Here is a 22,704-nt window from a genome sequence, read left to right as displayed (position 1 = left end):
AACTGAGAAAATCAATGCAGCTTTTCTGACTTTTCTGCTCTCTTCCACATGTCTCAGCCGTGACTGTGAAGACTTCTGCATGACACAACTATTTCTGAGCAACACGACTATTTCTGTCTCCAGTGCATCTCAGTGTGGCTTCACAGGTGAGCAGAGAAGCTGCCCCTATGCTTCCAAAACCACCTCGCTGGCTCTGTGGGGCTCCCTTCCCCTGTTTTTTTCCCAAGGGTTAGAGTTCATTTCTCCTAATGTTTGGAGAAACATTACAAGTCCCTGCGTGCAGCCTTGTGGCTAGAACATGGTGCAAGCAGCGTGCATCCCAATACTGTAGGACCTCATTCCGGGCTGGGAAGAGCAAAAAGTACGAAGCTGCGGACATCAGGGGAATTGGGTTGTGTCGGGCACCCGAACCGCAAAACTCCTGAGCAGCAAGCCGGCCGGGGAGAGGAACAAAAGCGAGCCCCCCTCAGCCTCGGGGGTCGCAACCGGGGCCCCCAGCCCCTGTCGGGGGACCGCTGCCGTGCCGGGTGGGCGCGGGGCGGCGCTGCTCCGCTCTGCCGTGCCCCGGGCCGTGCCGTGCCGTGCTTTGCGGGGCCGTGCCGGGCCCCCCGGGCGGCGCAGGCAGGCGGGGACATCCCCGCCCCTCTCCCCGCCCGAGGCGAGCGGAGCCCGGCACTGGGCGAGCTGCGGCCGCTGCCCTCCGCAGCGCATCCCGCACAGCCCGGCTCGGCACGGCACGGCCCCTGCCCTGCGCCCCCATCCCCGCCGCACCCCGCACGGAGAGAGCCAGCCATGGGTAAGCGGGGAGGTGCTGGTATGGGGGGAGGTGAGCCAAACCCGAGAAGGGGCGTTTTGGGGAGGGAAAGGGCCCCCCGAGTCCTCCGCGCCCCACTCCTGTCCTGCGCGCATCCTGCACGGGGGCGCCTCCAGCCGCGCAGTTCGGGGGAGCCAGGGGTTTCTGCTCCCATCCCCACCGGCTTTTGGGGGACTTCCTCGGGTTAAGCAGTGCCGGGGGTATGTGGAAGGAATGGGGGGAAAAGCAGCGGATTTGGGCCCGCCCGGCAGCGCTGTACCGAGCGACCGGTGTCTGTCCGTCGGTCCGTACGGGCACTCCGGTGCTGGCACTGCTTCTGGTTTTAATGGAGAAAAGAAAGCAGAGGGAAAAAATATCCATAATTTAATTGCTCAGTCAAAGGAAGCTGCCAGAATTCCTTTGGTTGCTACTTGGTCAAATTAATTTGCTTCGCCTAGCTCCGTAGTTTCTAAACGCTCATTAACTGGTTTGTTCCCTAGCTCACAGAAGATCAGGCTCCCATAGCACTGAAGTCTTTTCACTGAGCTTTTCTTAACTTTCCAGTGCCCCTCTAAGCACATGCTAGAGCCTGGGTCCTGCTGCCTCTTCAACTCTGAGCGCTGGAGTAAAGAGAGTGGCTGAATTGTCTGTGCCAGAAAGCTTGGGCTCTGCCTACCTGATCTGCTACTCACTTTTTGGACTGTTTTTACTACATACACCTTTGAAATTGATGTTAAATGAAACTGTAAAGTTGACTGCCTCTCCCATGTCGCAGTTTACTTCCCTTAACAGAACCTTTTACTTCACTGCCACGGACTCACGTCAAATAGATCTTCTTTCTCCTCTTCCATCCCCGCTCCAAAAGTTTTCTGCTATCTTACTACGAGAAGTGTATTTGTCAGATTATAGCATCTTATTCGGGGATGGTGTTGACACAATCCATTAGATGGTAATACGTATAAAGTTGTTCTCAAGTCTTTGCTGCTAAGTTTGTGAAATGATCTTCCTGCAGTAAATTGCTAGGGATTTCACATCAAAAAGCTCTTTCAATTCCTCATAGGTGATTCATCTTGAAGAAGCAAGTCTTTAGTGCTAAAGCCTTAGAAGAACACAAGCGTCGGTTTTGCAAGGTGTGGGTCTGTACATAACGTATGGTTTGTGTCCCTATAGAATGTACAGTCCTGGTGAGAAAAGAGGAGTGGAAAGAAGAAAACATTTCTTGAATGTTTTGCTGGTAATAATGGCACAACCCCCCTGTGTCTGCCTGCTTCTTGGCTTAGAAGCGCTATGGGACAGTCTGGCTGTGACCCGTCAGGAGAGGGGGCTTCATGCACAACCTTTAATACTTTACAAAGAGCTCACAAAAAATAAGCCTTTGTCAGCTGGTGAACTAGTCCTTCGTGAATGCAACACGCTGTTTGTGCTAGCACATAAAGACCATTGCCTTGCTGTGGTGCAGGCTGAGGCTGCTCTGGCTGTCTGACCGGGATTTGTTGGGAGCTTCAGCACTGTATCGAGCTTGCTGATCCTATTGCAAGGATGTGTTTGGCTGTTTCTAATTAGGACCATTTGAATTGTCCTTACTCATGCAAAACTTTTGTGTAAGACTGGCCCACTGAGACTGATCTATTTTTTTATTTTTTCCTTTTTGGAGCTGCTGAGAGCCCACTGCTGTAATTGACTGCATTGGGCTTTTGGCTCACTCAGCACTTCTGAAAGTCAGGCCCATTGTATTTAATTACGGGTTACATCGGCTCTAGGGTTGTCCTTAATAACCACCTTAATAACCCCTCTGTGCACAAAGAACCACCCATTAGCATCTCTTACATTGCAGCGCAGATTTTCTCAAATGCCAGGTCTCACCTTGGGAGGCGGGAATATTTTACAAAATGAACAACAAAAAAAAAAAACGCAAAGTGATTTTGTTCTAAAAATCTAAAAAGCAGTGCACGAATGGCTGTGTGCAAAGTTTCATCCCTTTTCTTTGTGCTTCACCAAACTGTTGATTTCAAGTAAGAAGAGTGGTTGGAGCAGAGCGTGGTTGGTACATACGCTGTGTTTAGTTGTTTTTTTTGTTTGTTTGTTTTTTTTTTTCCAAGTTGCTGAAGCAAACACTGTGTGTGAATGGGGGGTGAAACTGCCCATCTTCATATGGGTGTGCGCAGGTGTTGTGAGCAACCACTGCCCTGCAGCGCCCACAGACCTCAGGAGGTTCAGATATTCCCCTGGCCAGGGTTTCTCCTTATAAACAGCTGGGGGCAAATCCTGAAAGAAAATCAGCCCTCTTTCTTTCTGTTCAGCTGTATGCTTTGTCCAGGCAGGAGCTGAAATCTTTTGTGTATCACAGTAATAGTAAAATCCGATTAGTATCGGTCATTAAGGGTGGCTAGATTTCAATTGCAAAGTCTTGTCGTCCATATTCTATTAAATCTTGCACCTCTTAAATATATTTAACCTTGTTCCTAATTAAAAAAAAAAAAAAAAAAAAGTTGTTATTAAGTTTATCTTCTCTTAAAACCTGTGAAGTATAATTTTTTTTTTTTTTTTACTGCGGTCCTTTCCCTATCTCCACAATGCTTTCTTAGGCTATTAACAAGTGCATAAATTTGCCTTCTGGCTGTAATCTCTCTTGTCTGAGAAGGAGGTGGAGAAGAAAATGTTGTGCATTTCAGATATTTCCCAGTATCCTAAAAAAATCTGTGGTTTCACCATGTTTACAGGTTCTCTCTCTTCCTAAGCGTGTGGTTTTTATATTACTAATATAGGAAATCTGCTGTCCCTGTGTGAATTATGATATGTCTGATAGATCTGGAAATGTTATGTTTTGGAAAAGCACACTGGGTTATAGATTTTTACCCACTGGAGAGCTGAACTGTGGAAGTGCTTTGATTATCTGTCATCTTCAGTATATTTCTATAATTTCTTAAACCGGTTGAAACCTGTACGTCACTTCCAGTGCTTTAAGCACTTTAAACGTTTAATTAATTTTCTCAAGCAAGGTATCTTTTCTCAAGGTTGCTTCTGTGTGTCATTTTGCCAGAACTTGTGGTGTTGAAGCATCATTTTCTACATGGTATTTGTTCAACAGCCTTTGTTTTTCAAGATTATTGCTATCTAAAGTCCTTGCTATCTCACAAAAAAAAAAAAAAAAGAGCACTTTATGCAGTGAAATTTCACTGGGGGAGACCTCCTCCAAGAACGTCTTAAATAGTTTGTAGAAACCATGGCATGTTTAACTATCATGTTTAATTCATCATGCAGTTATTCCTGCTGAAATTTCCAGGTTTCTCTTATGGTTCCTCCACTTTCGCATCCTGCTGGATGTGCTGTTAACCCTGACCGAATGCAAATGCACCTGGTGCCCATGACTGCATCTGTCTCGCCTTAAAGGCTGTATGGGTATAGGAGTGATGGAAATCAAAACAGGTGAGTTTGGGTTTGAGCTGTGGTAAGCAAACCTAAGGAAAGAGTGTAATCTCCAGGTGGCAGCAAGGACATAAAAGATGTTGTGTTAAATGAATGGGTCACAGCTGAACCTGTTGGTCTCTGTACAGATGCAGAAACCTGTGTAGGGAACATTTACTGTGTAAATACCCACCATGGGTAAAGGACAAAACAAGGGCAATGGAGTGTTAAGGTGCCTCATCCAGTTTATACTCAATGGAGCATGTGACCTGGAGGAAGGTGACTCTAAGTGGCAGTGCCAGCGATGGATCCAAACCTCATGGACCTCTTCATGCTTTTCTTCTGCAGTTAGGTGTGAGCATCTGGGCCTAGCTGTACCCTTTGCAATTCCCTGTTACCCATCCCCTATGAGCACAGCAAAGAGCAGTGGGGTACAAGGAAAGGTTCAGCATAACAGGTAGCACTGTATGCAATATTTAGTCCTCACTGTTCTGCTGCTTTCTACTGCTGCTCTGCTTTGGTGCTTTGGCAGTCTCCTTCTCCACAATTACTTGTCTCTTGGGTTTTAGGCTCAAAAGCTTGCATATGGAGCCTTGGCTTGGGAAACACTTGCAAGCAATGAAAAGAACTATGAGAATTCAAGATCTTTTGTTCTCCGTGTTTTTCGAGCTCTTTGACTAGCAGCAATTTCAAAATGTGAATGGAGCTTATGTTTCATTAATAGAAAGATGTGCCTGACAGAGCCATCGAGTGATGCAAAACGGTACTTTGCTGCGTGCCGTTTATGTTTGCTTTATGCTTTGATATCTGAACACGCGTGATGCTTGGAAATTTTAACCTAGAGGAATACATAAAGAAAACAACTTTCCAGGAGTGTGTTTGTGCTTCGTGTTTGTTTTTTCTTTTTGCCTGGAGTAGAAACATTTTTGGAAAGGACTGTGATTCACAGGCAGTGAGAACATGGGTTATGAAAACTGAACTTACTGAAGGCACAAACTTATTTGGGGTATCCAGTTTAAGACACAACACTCATAACTTTGTGGTTTTTATTAAGAGCATGGAGAAATCATTGCATGTTGCAGCCTCAAAATCTGTCTTCATACATGTCCCTTTGGTGCCAGGGAAAACAAGAATTTTGCCCAGGTTGAAGCCATACACATAAGTGGAGAGTAGGATTGCACTGATGGCAAATGGGGCAATCTTACTCTTGCACTGTAAGTGACTTAGGAAGGCGAGCAGCTAGCTTGCCTTTCGGATGCCGGTTAGTGAACTGGTGGTTAGGGAGGACACCTGGTGTTAAGAATACAGCTGGCCTAGAGTCTATGGAGATCTGTGAAACAGAGTAAGTAATGGGATTCCAGCCAGAGGAGGATTACGTTTTGAGTAGTGTGCTGTTTTTCTTAATATTGGAAACATATATTTGAGCTTATCAGTGTTTCTGCTGGGCTGGAGCTGCAGAGCATGTTGCTGATGGCTAACCGGGGAAGAATCTGCCTTCCTCCCTCTTCCAGCCAACGAGTCCAAGCTAACTTGGGCTCTCCAATAGCTGTTTCTCACTCTACCTTGTAATCTGCATTTTTGTCAGCTTGCGCGCTAGGAAATTCTTTGAGACGTCTAATCCTGTGATACATGAAGCGTGCACAAGCAAAACCGTGGGTGGGCATCAGCATTGCTTGTGCGTGATCTGTGCCCTGCAAGGCTGCCAGGGGTGGGAGTGGTGGTGTGGAAACTTGGTTTCTCTGTGAGAGAGAGGTTTCGCACTGAGATTTTAAACTCTCCGGGTTTATATGAGTTTTGCTTTATGGTGCAACACAAGTATTTTACAACCAAAGAGTTATAAAATGTTTTTAAAAAATGAATAAATAAATTAAGTTGACTTTGGTCAACTCAAGATGTCTTCTTAAAGCTGCTTAAATGCTAAATTCTAGGAACCTCACTAGGGGTTTGCTGCAAGGAAGTCCCAAATACATCATGCCTGCAAATGCCATGCAAGTCTGAATTAGTGCAGAGGTCTGGCTGGATCTTCAATACTTTATATCAATTTTTTTTTTTTTTTTTTAAGGAAAAACTTTTCAAAGGTTTAAAATGATTGTTGTTTGTGTATAGTCTTATGCTTTTGCTGCCAGAACTGTGTTGACATAAACGTCATGTGCTTCCCCAAACAAAAGTGTAAAAAACGTTGTTGTATCTGCTAGGAACACAGCTGAAAATAAGTTTGCCACATGGAACTTCCCTTGTGGGAAATCAAATGATTTTCTTGAGCTGCTTAGGCATGCGTTACCAAAAAAATAAAAATAAAAAAAAATTAGTCAGGAGTAAAGAGAACTGACTAGTGGGAGTATGTGAAGCTGAGAACTCCTGATGCAGGCACAGATCTCCAGTGCTCAGTGCTCCAGCACATCTGTCAAGAGCCCACGATTTGCAAGGTGGCCCAAACAACAACACTTCCTACAACATCTGCTCTAGCTCTGTGATGAGGGCTGGTGTAAAAAAAAAAAAATAAATAAATAAAAAAAACAGGACTCTTGAAATCTCTGAGATATTTGTCATACCATGCCAGGGGAATATAACAGAGCCTGTTGCATAATCTGTTATTGCCTGCCCACCAGCCAATGAAGTTTCTGGGTCCTAAGCTGACAAATGTTCCATTTAAGCAGAGTTTGATGTAAGCAAGTACAACGAGAAGGCTTTGTGATACTGGACTGATTTGGCCAGTGCTAGTAATTATTTCCCTGATGTAGTGTATGCCTTCATAGATGCTTCTTCCATTCCAGAATGAAATTAAAGTGGCAATTTCTCATGCTCAGTAATTGTACAATGAAAGCCCCACATCTCAGATATTCCTTTAAGTTTCTAGGCACTAATGACTTGGCATGAAAAATAGCCAGGAAAGTAATTCTGCTTTTATAGCCTGTTATTATTAGTTCTCACTTTAAATTATTTTTTAAAAGTTTGAAAATACCTGTTTTTCTTCTCAGCCTTGAGTTGTAAAAAGCATATAATAGATACTTAGTCTTTAATCACCTTCTCAAATTTTTCTATGAGATTTTTTGGCCTTATCTGCCACTTACACTTGCAAAGCCATGCGTGAGAAAGTGTGGTAATCTATGACATACTCAATTCCTCTTATTCTTCATTGGAAATCTGGGAGAGGAAGAAAAGAATCAGGAAGGAGAGGAGCCACTAGGAAATGCTAATGTTTTAGAGTAGCCATGACAGACTGAAGGTAACTATTTGGAGAGTGGGTGGAAATGAAAGAAAATGCAAATGAGATAGCAGCTTTATCAAGACTGGAATGATTTGAGCTTGTAACAGTCAGATTTCACTAAAATGATTTTTTTTTTTTTTTTTTCCTTGTAAATATTTATCTTTGTATTTTCAGAGGTTTCCCATGACTGCTATCCTACCAAGTTCTACGTATTTTCCCCATTACAGTCAGCTCCCCAGTGTGGCTTAGGTTCTTCGGACCATCCTCGCAGAAGGGAAACGTTGGATCTCATGGCCAAACCTTGTTCTGCTCTCCTTTGTATCTGCTCCCTGTGAGGTTTTGTGAGCAGGGGTATGTAGGTAAATAGGTAGTTCTGTCCTCATTATTCCTACTTTTTTTTATAAGTACTCTTAAATTTTCTTTTCCTGATGACCATTGGTTTTGTTCGCTTTCACTTCTGGCTCATATCCATACCTTAGTTGCTATGTGAGTGGGTATATCCCCTTGTGTAATTCTGTGGTTTTGTTTTCCTTGCCATTTTTTTCTCGTATAGTGGCAGGTTTTATCTTATCCATCCCCTCCTGCCTTTGGACAGTTTGGGGTTGACATTTGATCCTCTGTTGAATGCACTCTCAATAATCTCTTGGCCAAGAGCAAAGTAAGTGATGTACCCATGTTAGAGAAAGAGAACAGTGGGAAAGCTTGGAGAAACAGCTTTAAAATAAACAAAAAGTGGGGAGATGCCCTATTAAAGCAAAACAAAGTGATTTCCTGGAGGGAAGTTGAATTAGGTGATCTTTAAGGTCCCTTCCAATACAAACCATTGTATGATTCTGTGAAGACTTGGCCTTCTGTTGTCACAGTAACTGGAGGGCATGGTACATGTGGAATATTAAGTGTTGTTGTCAAGGCTAATGGGGATGTCCCAGCTGCTGTTAAAGCATGGTGTATAAATGTGTTAATTACTGTATGCTTAATCTTTTCTGTTCTTGTAAGAATCTACAAAGAAAATGGATCAGGGAAGTACCAGTGTAGTTACAGTCACCACTATCTGTTTCTTCCCCTGACAAAATGCTTTTAGTGGATAAAGCTTTTTTTTTTTTTTTTTTCATCATGCTTTATTGGTTGCTCTCAGATTGCTATTTCTTGTTTGTAGAATCACCAAACTGATTAGTATGCTGGCTATAGGATGGCAATTGACTTTCTGAAGCTTGTCTGCCCCCTTAGAATAAATTCTGTTCAAATGGGTTGGAGAACTAGGAACATACTTTCTTCTTCAATGTCATTGTTACAGTTTAACTGAGTGATGAAAATGGAAATAAAAGCTGAGTTTTTGTCCAAAAAAAAAAAAAAACACCCACCAGCTTTCTGGGAACATGGTATCTCTAGTCATTTTTCCTCTGGTGTGCTAAATAGGTCCTTGTGCAGAACTCCTGGGGAGGCTCCTACGTGGACTCCGTAAGATGATGCAGAAGAGGAGAAGTAGTTACCAGCCACAGCATGATTTCCTTCCTCTTTCTTGTGGTATAATACAGGTTTGTGGATTCAAAATATGCCATCATGCCTGCTTAAGTTCCCAACCACTACAATCCTTCTTAAAATACTTGATCCTTAACCCTTTGTTTTTTTTAGGGAAGAGGCTGGTAAGATCAGTAAGAGGAAAACATGTCTTTTTCCTTTTGTCAGGAAAAGTGTGACTGCTGTGCCTGCTTTCCACATGGTCAGTAGTCTGTCATTTTCTGTGTCTGTGAAATATTCCTTATGTTATGGCACGTACCTTGTAAGTAAAGTGTTTTCTGCTGCCTTGCTCAGAAAATATGTCAAACTTTTCATTGCATATGCTTCATTGCTCCAACACTTGTGCTTTGTGTTTGCATCAGGTTATTAGATCTATATGGAGAGTAATTTTCTTTTCCTCACGCAAATCTAAACACAGGAGAGAAACGATTACATTTATTTGCAATTTTGATAGTATTTTCTTGTGTCAGGCTAAATTACTGACATCAGAGAAGTATCCCAAAATGCAATCAATTCTGAACTGCTACATGGTCACAAAGACATTCAGGATTTGGCTCATTGGCACTCCGATGACTTCTGTAGCCATGAATGGACTTGCACTAGGAGCCTTCATCCTCTGCTGGCAGACATGGCCAGAGCTGTGATGCTCAAAGCCTTCAGGCTTGACAGCTGCTGTGTGCCTCCCTTTGTCCTGCAGGGGACAGCTGGGAGGAGCACCCTGCTGATGACAGCCTGCATCCCAGGGCACTCAGGACATACCGTGCTGGTGCTTCCTGCCAGGAGATACTGGCAATTAATTTCAAATCCTTCCCCTAGGTCATCAGGGCTTTTAAGGAGCTTTTGCACTTATTATCTCCAAAACCGCCTTTCTTCCTTGACCATGACCTGCCAAGACAGCTGTGTTTCTCTTAAGCACTGGAGTTAATAATACAGAATGTGAAGGTTGAGAGGAGAGCAGGATTACAGCCCTCCTCAGCTGTGTACCCACTGCCAGCATCCCTGGGAGTGTGGGAGACCAGAGTGAGCAGGAGCTTTTGAGGCTGCTGAACAAAGTATAAGACACGTTGGGCATCTTTGATTATTTACACAATACTGTTTTTTTTTTTTGTTTTTTTTTTTGAGGATGCTGCTGCTATATATCCTTTCTGGGCTGACTGTTAAACAAGGCTAGCTTTTCCTTACCTGATATCTGCTTTTTGCCTATTATTACCCAGATGCAGTGGAAAGGGCTTTTTATTTCAATAACACTACGTAAAATGGTTTCCCCTTGTGTTGTGCACACTGCTGACATACATTGCTTTTATAGTAAGCCCACCAGAGCAGGTGGCTTTGCGTTTGAAAGCAATCACAACACCCCTATATCCAGTGGGGCGAAAGTTACTTGGTGTGGATGTCTGATGGTGCGTCGCCTGGGCTGCATAGCTTCTTTCCTATTGTGGTTCATGCAATAACTGTGAACGTGCTTCTGTTCATGTGACCCTAACAGCCAATTTAACTTGATCTCTCATACATGAGCACACAGGCCTTTTTATTTCCAGCTTTGTTGCACGTTTGAGATCTCAGTCTCCTGCTGTCTCTTTTCATGAAGCTGTGTGTGGGCTTACCTGCAGCATATATGGTAGGAGTTTGCACTGAGAAGTAACTTCCAAAACATGAAGAACCTCAGCAGCCGTTTCCCTGGGAGGCATGTGGATGAGGCAGTGCTGCAGTGCCAGAGAGCTTTACCACTGTCTTTTCTTTCCCTCATAGCTATGGTGACCCTCAATGTGAGACCAGGAATGTAAAAGCTGGAGATGATTTAAGGAAATGTGCAGCACTACATACTAATTAATTCAGGTCATGATGCTCATAGGATCAGCACAGCAGCTTCCTGCCTCCCAAGCAGTTGTTGTGTTTCTGATGTGAACCCCTTTGGCTAATGCCAGGAAAGAACTGCATGTTAATTAAAATTAACCTGAACAGCTTTAGAAGAGCCTAGTTTGAATTAGGGCATGATTATTGACTCTAGTAGTATTTTCCTTTGCAAAGTCTTCTCCTTCCCTTCCGTGCCACCCCCCAAAGTGCTCAGTAGCATCCACAGGGATGCGCCTGTTCAGGTGCTGGCTGAAACCACCCCTCTCTGTAGAGGCAGTAAGGGTTTGGCCAACATGTGCCACACACCATGGTGGGATGCTGTCTGAGATGAGGAGCCAGCTGCAGGCTTGCTCATGGTGGCCGCTGTTTTGCATAAGCCAAACTCCAGAAAACAAGGAGTGAAAAGGTAACATAGCTGTACTGAGTACTGTTCGCCTTTTAGTCATCTGAAATATTTAGGTAACCAGGCTAAGACCACTTGGAGTTATCACGTTAAAGTTCTTTGGGCTTTGAGGGCCTTGCTTTTTGTACACATATGTAGCAGCTTCAGGAAAAAGCAGGAGACTGGGTTTGAATCTCAAACTGCAGCAGTTCTGAGTGTTCAGAGCCCCTTGATCATGGTTTTCTTTCATGTGACCTAGATGATACGCCTATGTTTTCTTTATAGGTAGATGACACCATTTAAAAACATATCTTCAAGCTCTCTTTGTAGGCTGGTAAACTGCAACCATGGATTTTCATCAGAAAACTGCAGCAAAGCATTTTAAAAAAGTGTTTTGCAGAAGGTTGTCTTGTCACTAGGCCACAACTAGCAAGGCATTCAAGGTCTGTCATGCTAAAGCTGTGCTGCATGTTTTCCAAGGCATTTTTCTGTCTGGTTCTACTGGAAGCTTCCGAAAAGTTTTTTCCCATATTCTTCTCCGGGACAGTGCCTGGATGCCCTCATGGCCCTGCCTTGTGCTGTTGTGCTGTACAGGGGTGTGGTAAGGTCCTCCATACGTGTGCCTTCTGGTGATGGAGCAAATAGTCTTCTTTTTACACCATTGTCTGTTTTCATAGCATTTAAGAAGCTGGTGTTGGCAGAAGAACAAAAAACAGTAGGAAACTTTTTTGTTGTTGTTAATCCAGACAGGCAGGATACTTATATTAGAAAGATCTTTCTCTGCTAAGAAATTGAACTGTCTTTTGTGGAAAAAATGTTTGAAATGTACATTGTGGTATAACTTTTTCCCCTCTGAGAGAATTGTCTCTGCAGTGAAATGAAACCAATCTTGGTTTCAAGACTCATATTGGATATTCCCCTGTCTTGGGAGCTATTGGAAAGGAAAGCAAACGTGAGTTGCACAGAGAGGTATTATGGTTTAGACTGTTTTTTTTTTTTTTTTTTCTGTTTATTGTTGTGGTTTGTTTGTTTGTTATTTTTATCATTATTTTCTTTTTGTTATTGTTGTTTTGTTGCTTTTTCCTGGTTTCTTCCTCTGAAATTCTAACTTAGTTTGGAAAGGAAGAGAAATTAGAGGTCACTAAGCATAATTTTATTCACTCCTGTAAAATGGAGTGTTGATAATCTATAAACATGCCTGTCCCTTTTCCCTTTTTGAGAGTAGCTTTTCTGGAAGATACCATTCATCTCTACTCCCCATGAGATGCCTCACACTACTTACAGAGGGTCTGCCCTGTTGTCTCCTTGCCTTCTATGCAGGAGGCTGATTAGCATCCTTCCAGAGGGCTGTGGGCGTGTTGTTCTTAAGCACCACAAAATCTTTAGTGTCTGTTCTAGCTCCTATCCAGCCATTGTCTGTTGTAGTCCTTGAATACTCAAAAATCACAAGACACACTATTATTTTGGAGGCATTTGTTTACTGTTTCATTTCTGAGCACTTAGTGGCTGGTACTTATTTTTAATTTTCCCTCTTCCAAGTTTATTTTTTTTCTTTTTCAAAACAGAATTGCAGTTTGCAGTTTTTCCTGCTTGCTTAAGGAAAGGGCAGCACCAGACCTTGGTGAACATGGTGATGGCATTGCAAGAGTCTGTTCAACTGCAGCTGGCACACCTCTCTTCTGAGGTGATGCTAGTACCTTTGCACTTGCTTTGCGAGAGGGGGAAAAAAAAAAAAGAAGGAAAAAAGAAAAAGGCAGGCTAAATCTGCTCCATACCACCTGCTGCTTCCGATTTTACACTGCTATCTTTGGTATATGTCCTGTTGCAGGTCCATAAGAAAGCTCAAACCCTAGGCAAACCTTGAGCTTTTAACACACATCAAAGACCTGTGTTTTAAGGGAGCACATCAGAAATGAAACTCTGGGAATGAAATGGAGATCATCTTTTTGGTAGGTGATGCCTATCTGGATAGATTTAGAAGAAAAGTGTTGTCTCCTAATGTCACAAGGATCCTACGTTTTCAGTTCTCCAAATACTCTGTGCTTCTTCCCTGCCTTTTCCTTGTAGAGAAACAAGCTGTAATTTTATTGATGGTGTTTGAGTGTCTGTCTGATCCTTCCATGCATTCCCTGTTCAGTCCCTAAAGGGACTCCATTAACTGCTGTCCTTTTTACAAATGTTTAATTTAAAAACAATAAATTTGAGGGTGGGGGAGCAGGGAGTTTCACAGAAGTGTCATTAAGGAAATCCTTGCAAAACTGACGTAAGTGTCATAATTTTTTGTTGTGCAAGCTCTGCATGTTTCAGGCAGCCTTTGCCATAACATAGTTAGGAAGCAGTGGTTAGTGGGTCAGACAGGCCCAGGGGGCTGAACGGGATTTCGCTCAGCCGAATGTTAGTGCTTGTTAATCAACGCCAAGCTCTGCGTACAGCACACTTCTCCTTCCCCAAAGCCACAATGAACCAAAAACGGGTGTTCAGCTGGGTCGCACACAGCATCTGTCCATGACTGAGACAGTTCAGGAGCTTCTTCCCTCGCCTACCCACCACTGGGGCCTACTGTGGGCAGCTTCTCTTGCAGGCCTGCCTGCAGGCCCCAGCTCCCTATGGAAGGAAGAGTAACATTCCCTCCCTTTCTCCTGCAGCCTTTTTAAGATGAGGTACAAAGCTCTGATAAAGCTCTGTCCCTAGAACTGGATGTGCAATTAATTTGTAGCACTGTGAAATAATTGCAAAGATCTCTTTCTCTTTGCACAACTTCTGTAGGTGTTAGACTTGCTAGCATTTAACGAATTGTCTTTTCAAATCTTGCTGCTGCCACCTGCTCAGTCCCTCATAAATGTAATTAACGTGGTGGTAGAAATGCTGGAGGCTATGGATTCTCAACTCTAAATGGCTTATATATTCCCTACCGTAGGCAGTGTGTTAATTGGGCTATCCTGGTAAGTTTCAATTTGCCTTGATATAGGTTTTTTTTTTTTTTTTTTTTTTTCCCCTTGGACAATAATCTCCATGCATGCCAATTTCATAAAGAAAAAAAAAAAAAGTATTTCAGTAAAAGAGCCTCAGTGGACATCTAATGCAGGCATCTTTAATTTGAGGATTTTGCATTTAGCTAAATGTCTTCCAATTAATAAACTCCTTACGCAAAGCAGTCTGAGCCAATGGTGTATTTAAAGCTAAAAATTAACCATGATTTACTAGATACTTATTAGTGGCTGCTGTAAAGGAACCTAAGAGCAAAAAATGGCAATTTTCTTATGTTCTGAAGCAGTTCATTCAACTATCTTCTATTAGAGGAAATAAGAGGACCTAGATCCAGGTGATGTTGCCTTCATGTTGCAAAAAAAACCCAAGAGAGGTAACTTATTTTTGCTTTGTTTTAGGCACAGAGCTTAAAAAATAAAAGCATTAATTGTTTTTTAGAGGGTTGTTGTCCACTAAAAGTTACTTTAGGGGATGACATTCTCCTGAAACTTCCAATACAAGTTGTTTTTAAACATAATGGTGAGTGCTCTAAAGGAGACAATTTGGCTCTGGAGATCTCGGAAGCACTGCGTCTTCTCACAGTGCTCCAAGTTGACTTCTCCTTCCCTTGTTACATGGCAGGCTGCAGGGTGAGGCAGTGGGTGCAAATGGAAGTGTGAAGTGACTATTTGAAAAAATTGGCTAAAATGAGAAACCAAATAGACTTTACTTACATAACTAATACTCGGACTTTGTGTCTAGTGGTACAGTTTGTTAGTAGCACATACTTGTTGATAACAAGGTTTTATCCCTGTTCAGAAATGCATTAAGATGTTCTCTTTTCCTTAGACACACCAAGCAGCAGCCTCATGTTCTTGGCTGTAGAACATTTAAGTAGCTTGACCCCATATGTGGCTGGTGTCTGTATGTGTGTGCTTGTATTAAAAAGAAACTTAGGAAAATACACATGCACAGCATGCATAATTTATCCAATTTGACACTTTGCAGCAGTTGCAAATTACAGTTGTAAATGCTTGCTTTAACAGACAGGAAAACTCATATTTTGTATTAGACTTAGAACTGAAAGAAAATGGTTTGGAATGATTCATAAAACATGTCTCGGAGTGTTTTTGTTTTGGCTGTCCCATTCCATTAAAGACCAAATAAAATATTTCTTTAGCTTCATCTTTCAGGTAAGCGGTTACAGAAACACGCATTACAATAATCAAAAGTGGTTGTTTTTTTTTTTTTTCTGTATTATCAAATATTAAGATCTACAACACATTTTTCATGCTACAAGCACAATCTTGGAAACTGATTGAAGATCACTCCTATGGCAGGAGATGGTTCTCGTGGAAATGATGCACACTGCAACATGGATTCAAGAAGTTAATGATATGTATAGAAATAACACATGAAAGCATGATTACTGGCTTCTAATATGATTTGGGCTAGCAAGGGGCTAATATGCATAGAACCTTTACTTGGAACTTTTTTTTTTTTTTTCAGAGCAACACAAACTTTCTATTTGCAACTCTGTTATCACTGTTTTTCATTTAGCAATCAAAATCATTGTAATAAGTAAAGATCTGTTCTGTAGTGGAGATTGTAACAGAAATGATGTTCTTCTATAATTGTAAGTATCATTGCAAAAGGTATACTGTTTCACAGTTACAAAATAAATTATATATGCTTATACTTAATGGAAAACAGTGCTTCTCCTAGAATCATGAGTTGTTCTGAAGCGATAGATTAATCTCCAGGACTACAGGGGAACATGGTGTCTTTACTTTTCTGAGTTGCGTTTTTTAGTCTTCAATAAAAATGTAAAGAAAATCCCAAATGCCTGTTAATTTTTCAGTAATGAAGTGCTCACAACTACTTTAACTACAGCCTTCTGAGGTGATTGGTCTTGCTAGACAGCTCCCCTTAAACGTACATTTAGCACTACGAAGTCATGCCTTCATACACACAGTATTTCAAAACTGTGTTATATTGTCCGTAAACTTTGATCTCTAAAATGCTGAATCTCCTTTAGATATAGGTGTGCATAAACCTACATGTAGCAGCTAGGTGGCAGAAACTGTGCCTTTTTAAAATAGTGGTACTATAAAATGCAGGAGTGTTGCTTTGCAGTGATTGCTCAGTTTCTTCAAAAGAAGGATTTTTTAATACAAAATGTGTCCTTTGAGAAGAGAAAAGCGAACAACTGTCTTCTGTTTTATTGGTGACATCTTTTTGCTAGGTGCCTAAGTGGTCAGAAATATCTTCTGTTGCATGCCTATCTTCTACCTCTGTTTAAAATATAAATAGCACATTTGACAGATACCACTTTATACTTCTGCCACTGTGGCTTCTTTACTGTCATGTCATTTACCTGCCAGACTCCTGTATAACTAAATATGTATATCAAATAAACTACTCATGTGAAAGAAGGTTTGGTTTGTGAGTGTACCTGTACAGAACAGAAACTAAGGGTATGAAGTAGGGGAGTAGGGACTGTTCATGGTTTTCTATCTCACTCATCAGAGCTGAAGCTCACCCTAATTGTGTGGCCTAGTCCTCTTAGTTGCAGCAATTATAGGACAAAATATGGAGAAAAGGCTTATTTTAAGATATGCTACTGCTTCAAAAAGAATGCCTTATTTAAAAGGAAAACTACCTAAAACAGAAATGCAAGTAGTAATGAACACTAAACCCAACTAGGAAACTTTCTAACTTTGGATGACAATGGCAATTTCGTGCAGTTGGTTGAGTCCTTTGCTGGGCACTGGTCGCAGGCAAAGGTGGTAAGCAGTTTTGGTATTCTGCTTGAACTTCTCTGACTTTCCTGTCTTTTCTGTTTGGTATCTGCCGCAGTTGGGGTAGGAAGCCAGAGCGGACTTAAGCTCCCCTTTGCATGCGTTTCTGAGCTTCAAGACAGAACCACTGTTAGAGCTGGCAGCTCTAGGACTAAAGCACTGAGGCGGTGAGGGTGAAGCCCTTGCTTTCCTGGAAGAGTAAGGAGCTTACTCAGGCTTCTTCAGTTGCTATCATGCTGCTGATACCAAGAACATTCACATGCTTCGATTAAAGGAAGCGTTAGAAAACATCACAAAAGAAATGGTTTATGAAAAGTTGTGGGCCCCTCTTGCTGGGTTCTTCTTCTGCATAACACCTTGGGTTGGAAACACGTGAAAGGACTATTGCTGCTCAGCCTCCTGTTGTTGCGGCAGCTTCTCTTGTCTGAGCAGGCAGTCTTCAAGCTACCTGTGCTGTGTCAGCGGCACGAGAAGTACTTTTGAGTGCACCGTCTTATCAAAGTTACACGAGTTAATTTGTTTTAAGAAGAATGTAGCAGGCTTACTGAAGAAGAAGCAGGTTATTTTGTGTGATAAGTTGGGAAATAAATGCTGTGTTACAAAACAGGGTGTTTAAGAAAAGGCTTGAGAAGGTAGAACTTACTGTCCTCTCATTAAAAAAACACTATACAACAGCTCTCTTAACTCTTGATTTACCAAAGGAAAAAAAAAAAGAAGATTCCTTAATGACCAACTCTGTGGGAATTTGGAACATACGATCTGGAGGACAGTTCATTTGTTATGATGTTTAAACTTCACTAAATATTACAATGTAATTTTATTAGACTCAGAAGACAAATTTTAAATTGTCAAGTGCATGGTGTCCTAAAATGTAACGGAAGGGATCAGTGGGTCCCCATGCCTGTATTGAGCATTGACAAACACAAGTCATATATAGCAGCTGGATAATTTGTAGGGTTACTGTAAAGCCCCTTAAGTCACTCTAGCTTTTTAATGTCAATTTTGTGTATTTTAGCCAGAGCAATCGTGCATTTGACTATAGAAAGTGCAGTCTGATAAAAATGTTTGTGAGAGCCTTCCCAAATGCATTTTTACAGGAGCAAGCATATTAACTTAGCAAAATGCTAAGTTGTTCATTAAGGCAATATGTTGTAGTGGCAAATGCCAAGTAATTTACGTGAATTTTCAGTCATGTGTACTTGTTTCTTGGCTTAGTGGCTTTGCCCAAATGGGTTGAATTCTTTCGTTTCACTTTTGTTTCATTGGCTTATGTATTTGGGATACTTAAAGGGTAATTATTATCTTCAAAGTGCTGTGGTGCCTAAATGGAGGGTGGAGCTGAAGAGGTTTATTTTTGGGAAAAGAAAAATGACTTAAAGTTGCAGGCTTAATTCATATTTGTTTTTAGCATTGTTGATTACGATGTGTTTTTAAACCCTCACAAAGAGTAATGCCTAAAAAGGCTCATAAATCCTCTCCCTTTAGTTTCTCCTCTTGCATTCATAAAGCAGAAAGTCGGAAGAAGAAGCAGGCTGTGGCTGAGGAGAGAGGCAATGCTTTGCCTTTCGGAAACCAATGGCAATTTTTCCTGTGGTTTAGTTTCCTACTCTCCTGGGCACGTTATCTTTTCTGCCTGTTTTCATGTAGATTTGTCTAAATACAAAGGAGAAAGAACCTTGTCCTTTTTTTCATCATTTAAAGAAAAACAAAAGGAACAAAAAAAAAAACAAAAAAACAAGCTACAAGAAAACCCACTGCTGTTTCAGATTTGGAGCTGTCTGTGACTCTGCCATGCCTGGTGCTTCAGAAGGAAGAAATATGCCCTGGCTGCAATCCAGCCTGTTACTGCTTTCTGTAATTTCACGGGTTGGCTAAATTGCCCCTTATGCACCTTAATATGGATGGTGGAGGAACCTCTGCCCCTGTTATGTGACAGAGAAAGGGCTGTTTGACAGTGTTTAGGCCTTTGGAAAGAGTAACTGCATTTCCTAGAGTTTGCATGCTTGAAGGGTCTTGAGTGGAGAAGCTCTGCTACTCTTCCTTGGCCCTGAGATGTGCGGTCCTTTCTTGCTTCATTTACACATCGTTGAACATGAATTCTTCCTTGTGATCTGCAAGTGAAGTTAGCTGTACTATTAGAGGTAATTAAAATAAGGCAAGGACCCCACATCTGGAACAAGGAAGGGGAACATCTGCCGCAAGCCCTTAGAAGATGCTAATCCCTTCACAACTGGGGGCTGCAGGAACGTGGCGGAAGAGGAGAGGGGGCGGACAGCAAGCAGAGGGATGGCGAATGAGATGGGTAGGGCTGTGCATGGGAAAAGTGGAAAGTCGTGGGAAAAGCAGCACTGCATGCATGTGAGTTTAAAATAAAAAAGAGGTCTCAATGGGAAGCAAGGTCAAATTTATTCTTTGGACCTTTTGGGCCCTGTCAGCACATATTGATGTATTCCCACATACAACTTGCATAAATAGTTTAATATATTTTTATTTCTTTGGATGTCAGTAATTAGGTATCTAATACCAAATGAAGCATAAATCATCAGGAATTTAAACCTCTGTTGTGTCCATTACACAGTTTAGTACTTGTTTCCACTCTTAAAGTATTCTGAGCTGTGGTTTAATATCCATTTGCCCAAATCAGGCTATATGGCAAATTATGTGAGAGAAAGTGTGTGTGACTCATTAAGAATTTAAGCACAAGTAGTCTCTCTTTCTCTCTATCTCTAACCCAGTTCATGAAATAATCTCAATCTTATTTTCAGAGAGGCTAATGTATGTATTCAAACAGTTTCTCTCCTGAGAACCCCCTTCTCTAGCCACAGGTAATGGTTGCTTATGAAATAAGGGATTCATAGTCCAGACGAAAGGAATTCGGGAAGCTTTGTCAATACTGCACATTTCTCAAGGACATGGGGCACAGTGTTTCAGGACAGATCCTGATATCCCTTCTTAATGAACGGTTTTCACTGCAGCAAGGTCCAAATCCAGACATTGAATGCAGCAGATCTGATAAAAGCAGCAGAATTTGACCCCTTTTTGGCTCATACCGTGTCTGCTGTGAACTTCAATGATGCTTTTTATGATGTTTGAGAGATAATCCTGTTTTTTTGCTGCTTGATTTATTTCTAACAACTCTGAAGGCCTATGAATATGGCATTTTCTAGAATGAAGTGCGCGTTTAGAGCGGGGGGAGGAGGGAGGGTACTGTCAAGCTGTTTTTTGTCCTTTTGTTTTTAACCCTTCTTCCATAGAAGACACAGTGTCCTACAAACAGATAGAACAATGCTATATTCCATCTTAGCACAGAATCACAAGCGGGATCTTTGGAATTAAATTTGGCGAATTGCCTGGATATGTTCAGTTTTTAACAAGCACCGCTTTGTACATTAGCACCCTACGCTTCCTCCCTCCCTCCTCCCAACTCTGCTACTGAAGAGAGGAGGAGAAACAACACACACAAAAAAAAAAAAGAATAAAAGCATCTGTTAGAGCAAAAAATGGGGAAGAAAGAAGGGTTGAAAAGAGGAGAAAAGATTTATTCCATAACAGCTGTCAAATTTGTCAAAAGATCTGGACATAATTTTCAAGTTAGTCACACTCCTGTGTATCTGATTACATATAACTTTTTATTTATTTATTTATTTATTTAACATTTGGTGTGATGTAAATGCAACGCTATTTTTTTTGCAGGGAATGCAGCTCAATTTTCAGCAGAATGTTTGAATGCTTTTTTACCAGAACTTTGAACCTCTGCACGAATATCAGAATATTTGTCACTGTCTACCACTTTCTTCCTTTTTTGTGTGTGCATGATTGGAGACATGCTGCAGTGAAGAATATAGATTATTATTGAGCATGGTAGTTAAGTAAGGCTTTTTACATACTTTAAGGTACATGTTAAGACTGTATTATATTAATTGTTAATGTTTGTGCTGCTTTTCTTTTTTTTTTCTTTTAATTTGCCAAAGGATAAATGGAAGTGTCAAGCTGAAAGGATTATTTTCCTTGAAATAGAGACCTGTGAAAATATATCATAGGACCTGAAAGCAGTAACCTTTGAGGAAAAATACTGCCCTACTGTTGGCAAGATTGTCATTAACTTATTGATGAGTCAGCAGGCAAAGATTTCCTCCCCACCCCTTTGTACCCACTTTGTGGTTAGGTCAAAGAGTGTGATTGATTGCAAATCACCATTAAGGTACAGCAGCTCAGCTGGAAAGTGTTCATCTGCTACATGTAATGCAATACATTGTTTCAGTTTATCTACAGAGCAAAATCTCTGATTTAGATGAGGTTATGTTCTTAAAATTAACTGTCATGCAGTGGCTGAACCCAGTGCTCTATTCCTAAGAGGAAGTAATCATGAATAAGCTAATGGTTTAATAAGAGAGGCAAATCCAGAGAAGTCCTCTCCAGCTGTGCCCTGCTGGTGGGGGCCTCGGTCACTGGGCAAAGCTGGAACTGAGAGGTGGAAAACTGAAGGCAATTCTTGTAATCCTCCTGAGCTGTAGGCAAAGCTATTTTGCAGCGGATATGTATCAGCTCAAACGTTTTAAATTTAGAGAGTGAAGGGAAATCCATAGTGAAGTAAATGGCCATAACACATTGCATGTGCTTCTGCGTTTGTGTTTTATTTTTGATCTGGGACTGAGACTCTGAAGCAAATCTCATTTATCCTCATGCACTGTGCTTAGGTTCAAGTCTCCGAGCAGTCCTGGAGTGCACGAACTGGATTCCTTTCAGATGAAATCGAACTGAAGCATGGGCTCCAGGAGGGCATCTATAAAGCTCCTGCTACTGGGGGCTGCTCTGTTCATGGGCTCAGACCAGAAATGCTTTGAAGTGACCTCCCCTCCTGTCCTCCTAGGAAGAAATATATGTTCTGTGGATACCCAGACCTCAGCAGCAGTTGTTTTTCCCTACAAGTCTGCTGCTATTGCTTTGCAAATATATTTCTCAGTTGACTCTCCAGTAACCACTTAAAACATGTTGACTGAGGTATAGATAGACTTCTGACTGAATTTGCACATGTTTTTGCTCGGCACATGATATGCAGCTTTATTTTAAGAAGATGCATAATCTGTGAGTTTCTTAATTTATAAGAAGGTGAAGGATGAATATTTTTAAACAATAGATCAGTTTAAAGTCAGACTTTGTTTCAGTGAAGACCACGTCCTTCTAATGCACTTTACTGCTTTGAGTTGTTATTTGGCTAAAACAAGGTTAAATAAAACTGTGTGTCAAGCTTGCTGTAAAAAGGGAAGCATATGTGTAGCTAGTAAGTAGAAATATTTGCATCTGATCACTCTTGATTACATGTATGCTATATTTTAAACCTGCATGTGTTCTCCCACATGCTGCTAACAGTACACGCTTGTGTTGATGCAAGTCTTGATAAGATGGTGATGGAGCTGGTGCTTGTCCCTTCACATGACCCTGCCCATCTCCAGGCAGGGTCAGCTCTAGGAAGGACCTTTTGGTCTGTAAAGATGAGGGCCAAGATGGTATTTTTCCAGGCCTAAATGATTGGGATAGTAAATGCACCAGAATGAGGTAAATGTTTAAACTTGTATTTCCCTGTGGTGGTTCAAGCCCCAAAAAAGCCATTTCAGTAGCCTATAATTCTGTGCTTATCTAGTGACTGCAGCTATTCTGGTTTATCTGTCTTTAAAACATGACAGAAAGCATAAGCTACTTGGGTATATGCTATACATAATAATTGTGAAGATGCTATATCAGTGTAAGCCTCCATATAGGTTTTGAAAGCTCAGAA

The 22,704-nt window shown here is 41.6% G+C and overlaps 1 protein-coding gene across 6 annotated transcripts in view; it reads left to right on the top strand.

The window, feature by feature from the left end:
• The first annotated feature begins 12 nt into the window (after positions 1 to 12).
• GPM6B (glycoprotein M6B) overlaps positions 13 to 22,704 on the top strand; it is a 109,782-nt gene continuing 87,090 nt past the window's right edge. Inside the window, exons 1-2 of one of the 6 annotated variants that reach the window (XM_068683225.1) lie at positions 13 to 146; positions 332 to 796. In XM_068683225.1, coding sequence (XP_068539326.1) covers positions 80 to 146; positions 332 to 796 — 532 coding nt within the window. In that variant the 5' untranslated portion in view covers positions 13 to 79. Of the gene's footprint in view, positions 147 to 331; positions 827 to 22,704 lie in introns of those variants that run through there. The other 5 variants (XM_068683280.1, XM_068683253.1, XM_068683243.1 and 2 more) reach the window with 5 other exon arrangements.

The sequence above is a fragment of the Anas acuta genome, chromosome 1, assembly GCF_963932015.1.
Source record: "Anas acuta chromosome 1, bAnaAcu1.1, whole genome shotgun sequence".
In the NCBI taxonomy this organism is placed as follows: Eukaryota; Metazoa; Chordata; class Aves; order Anseriformes; family Anatidae; genus Anas; species Anas acuta.
The sequence above is the reverse complement of the archived record's forward strand: the minus strand, read 5'-3'. Positions and strand labels throughout refer to the sequence as shown.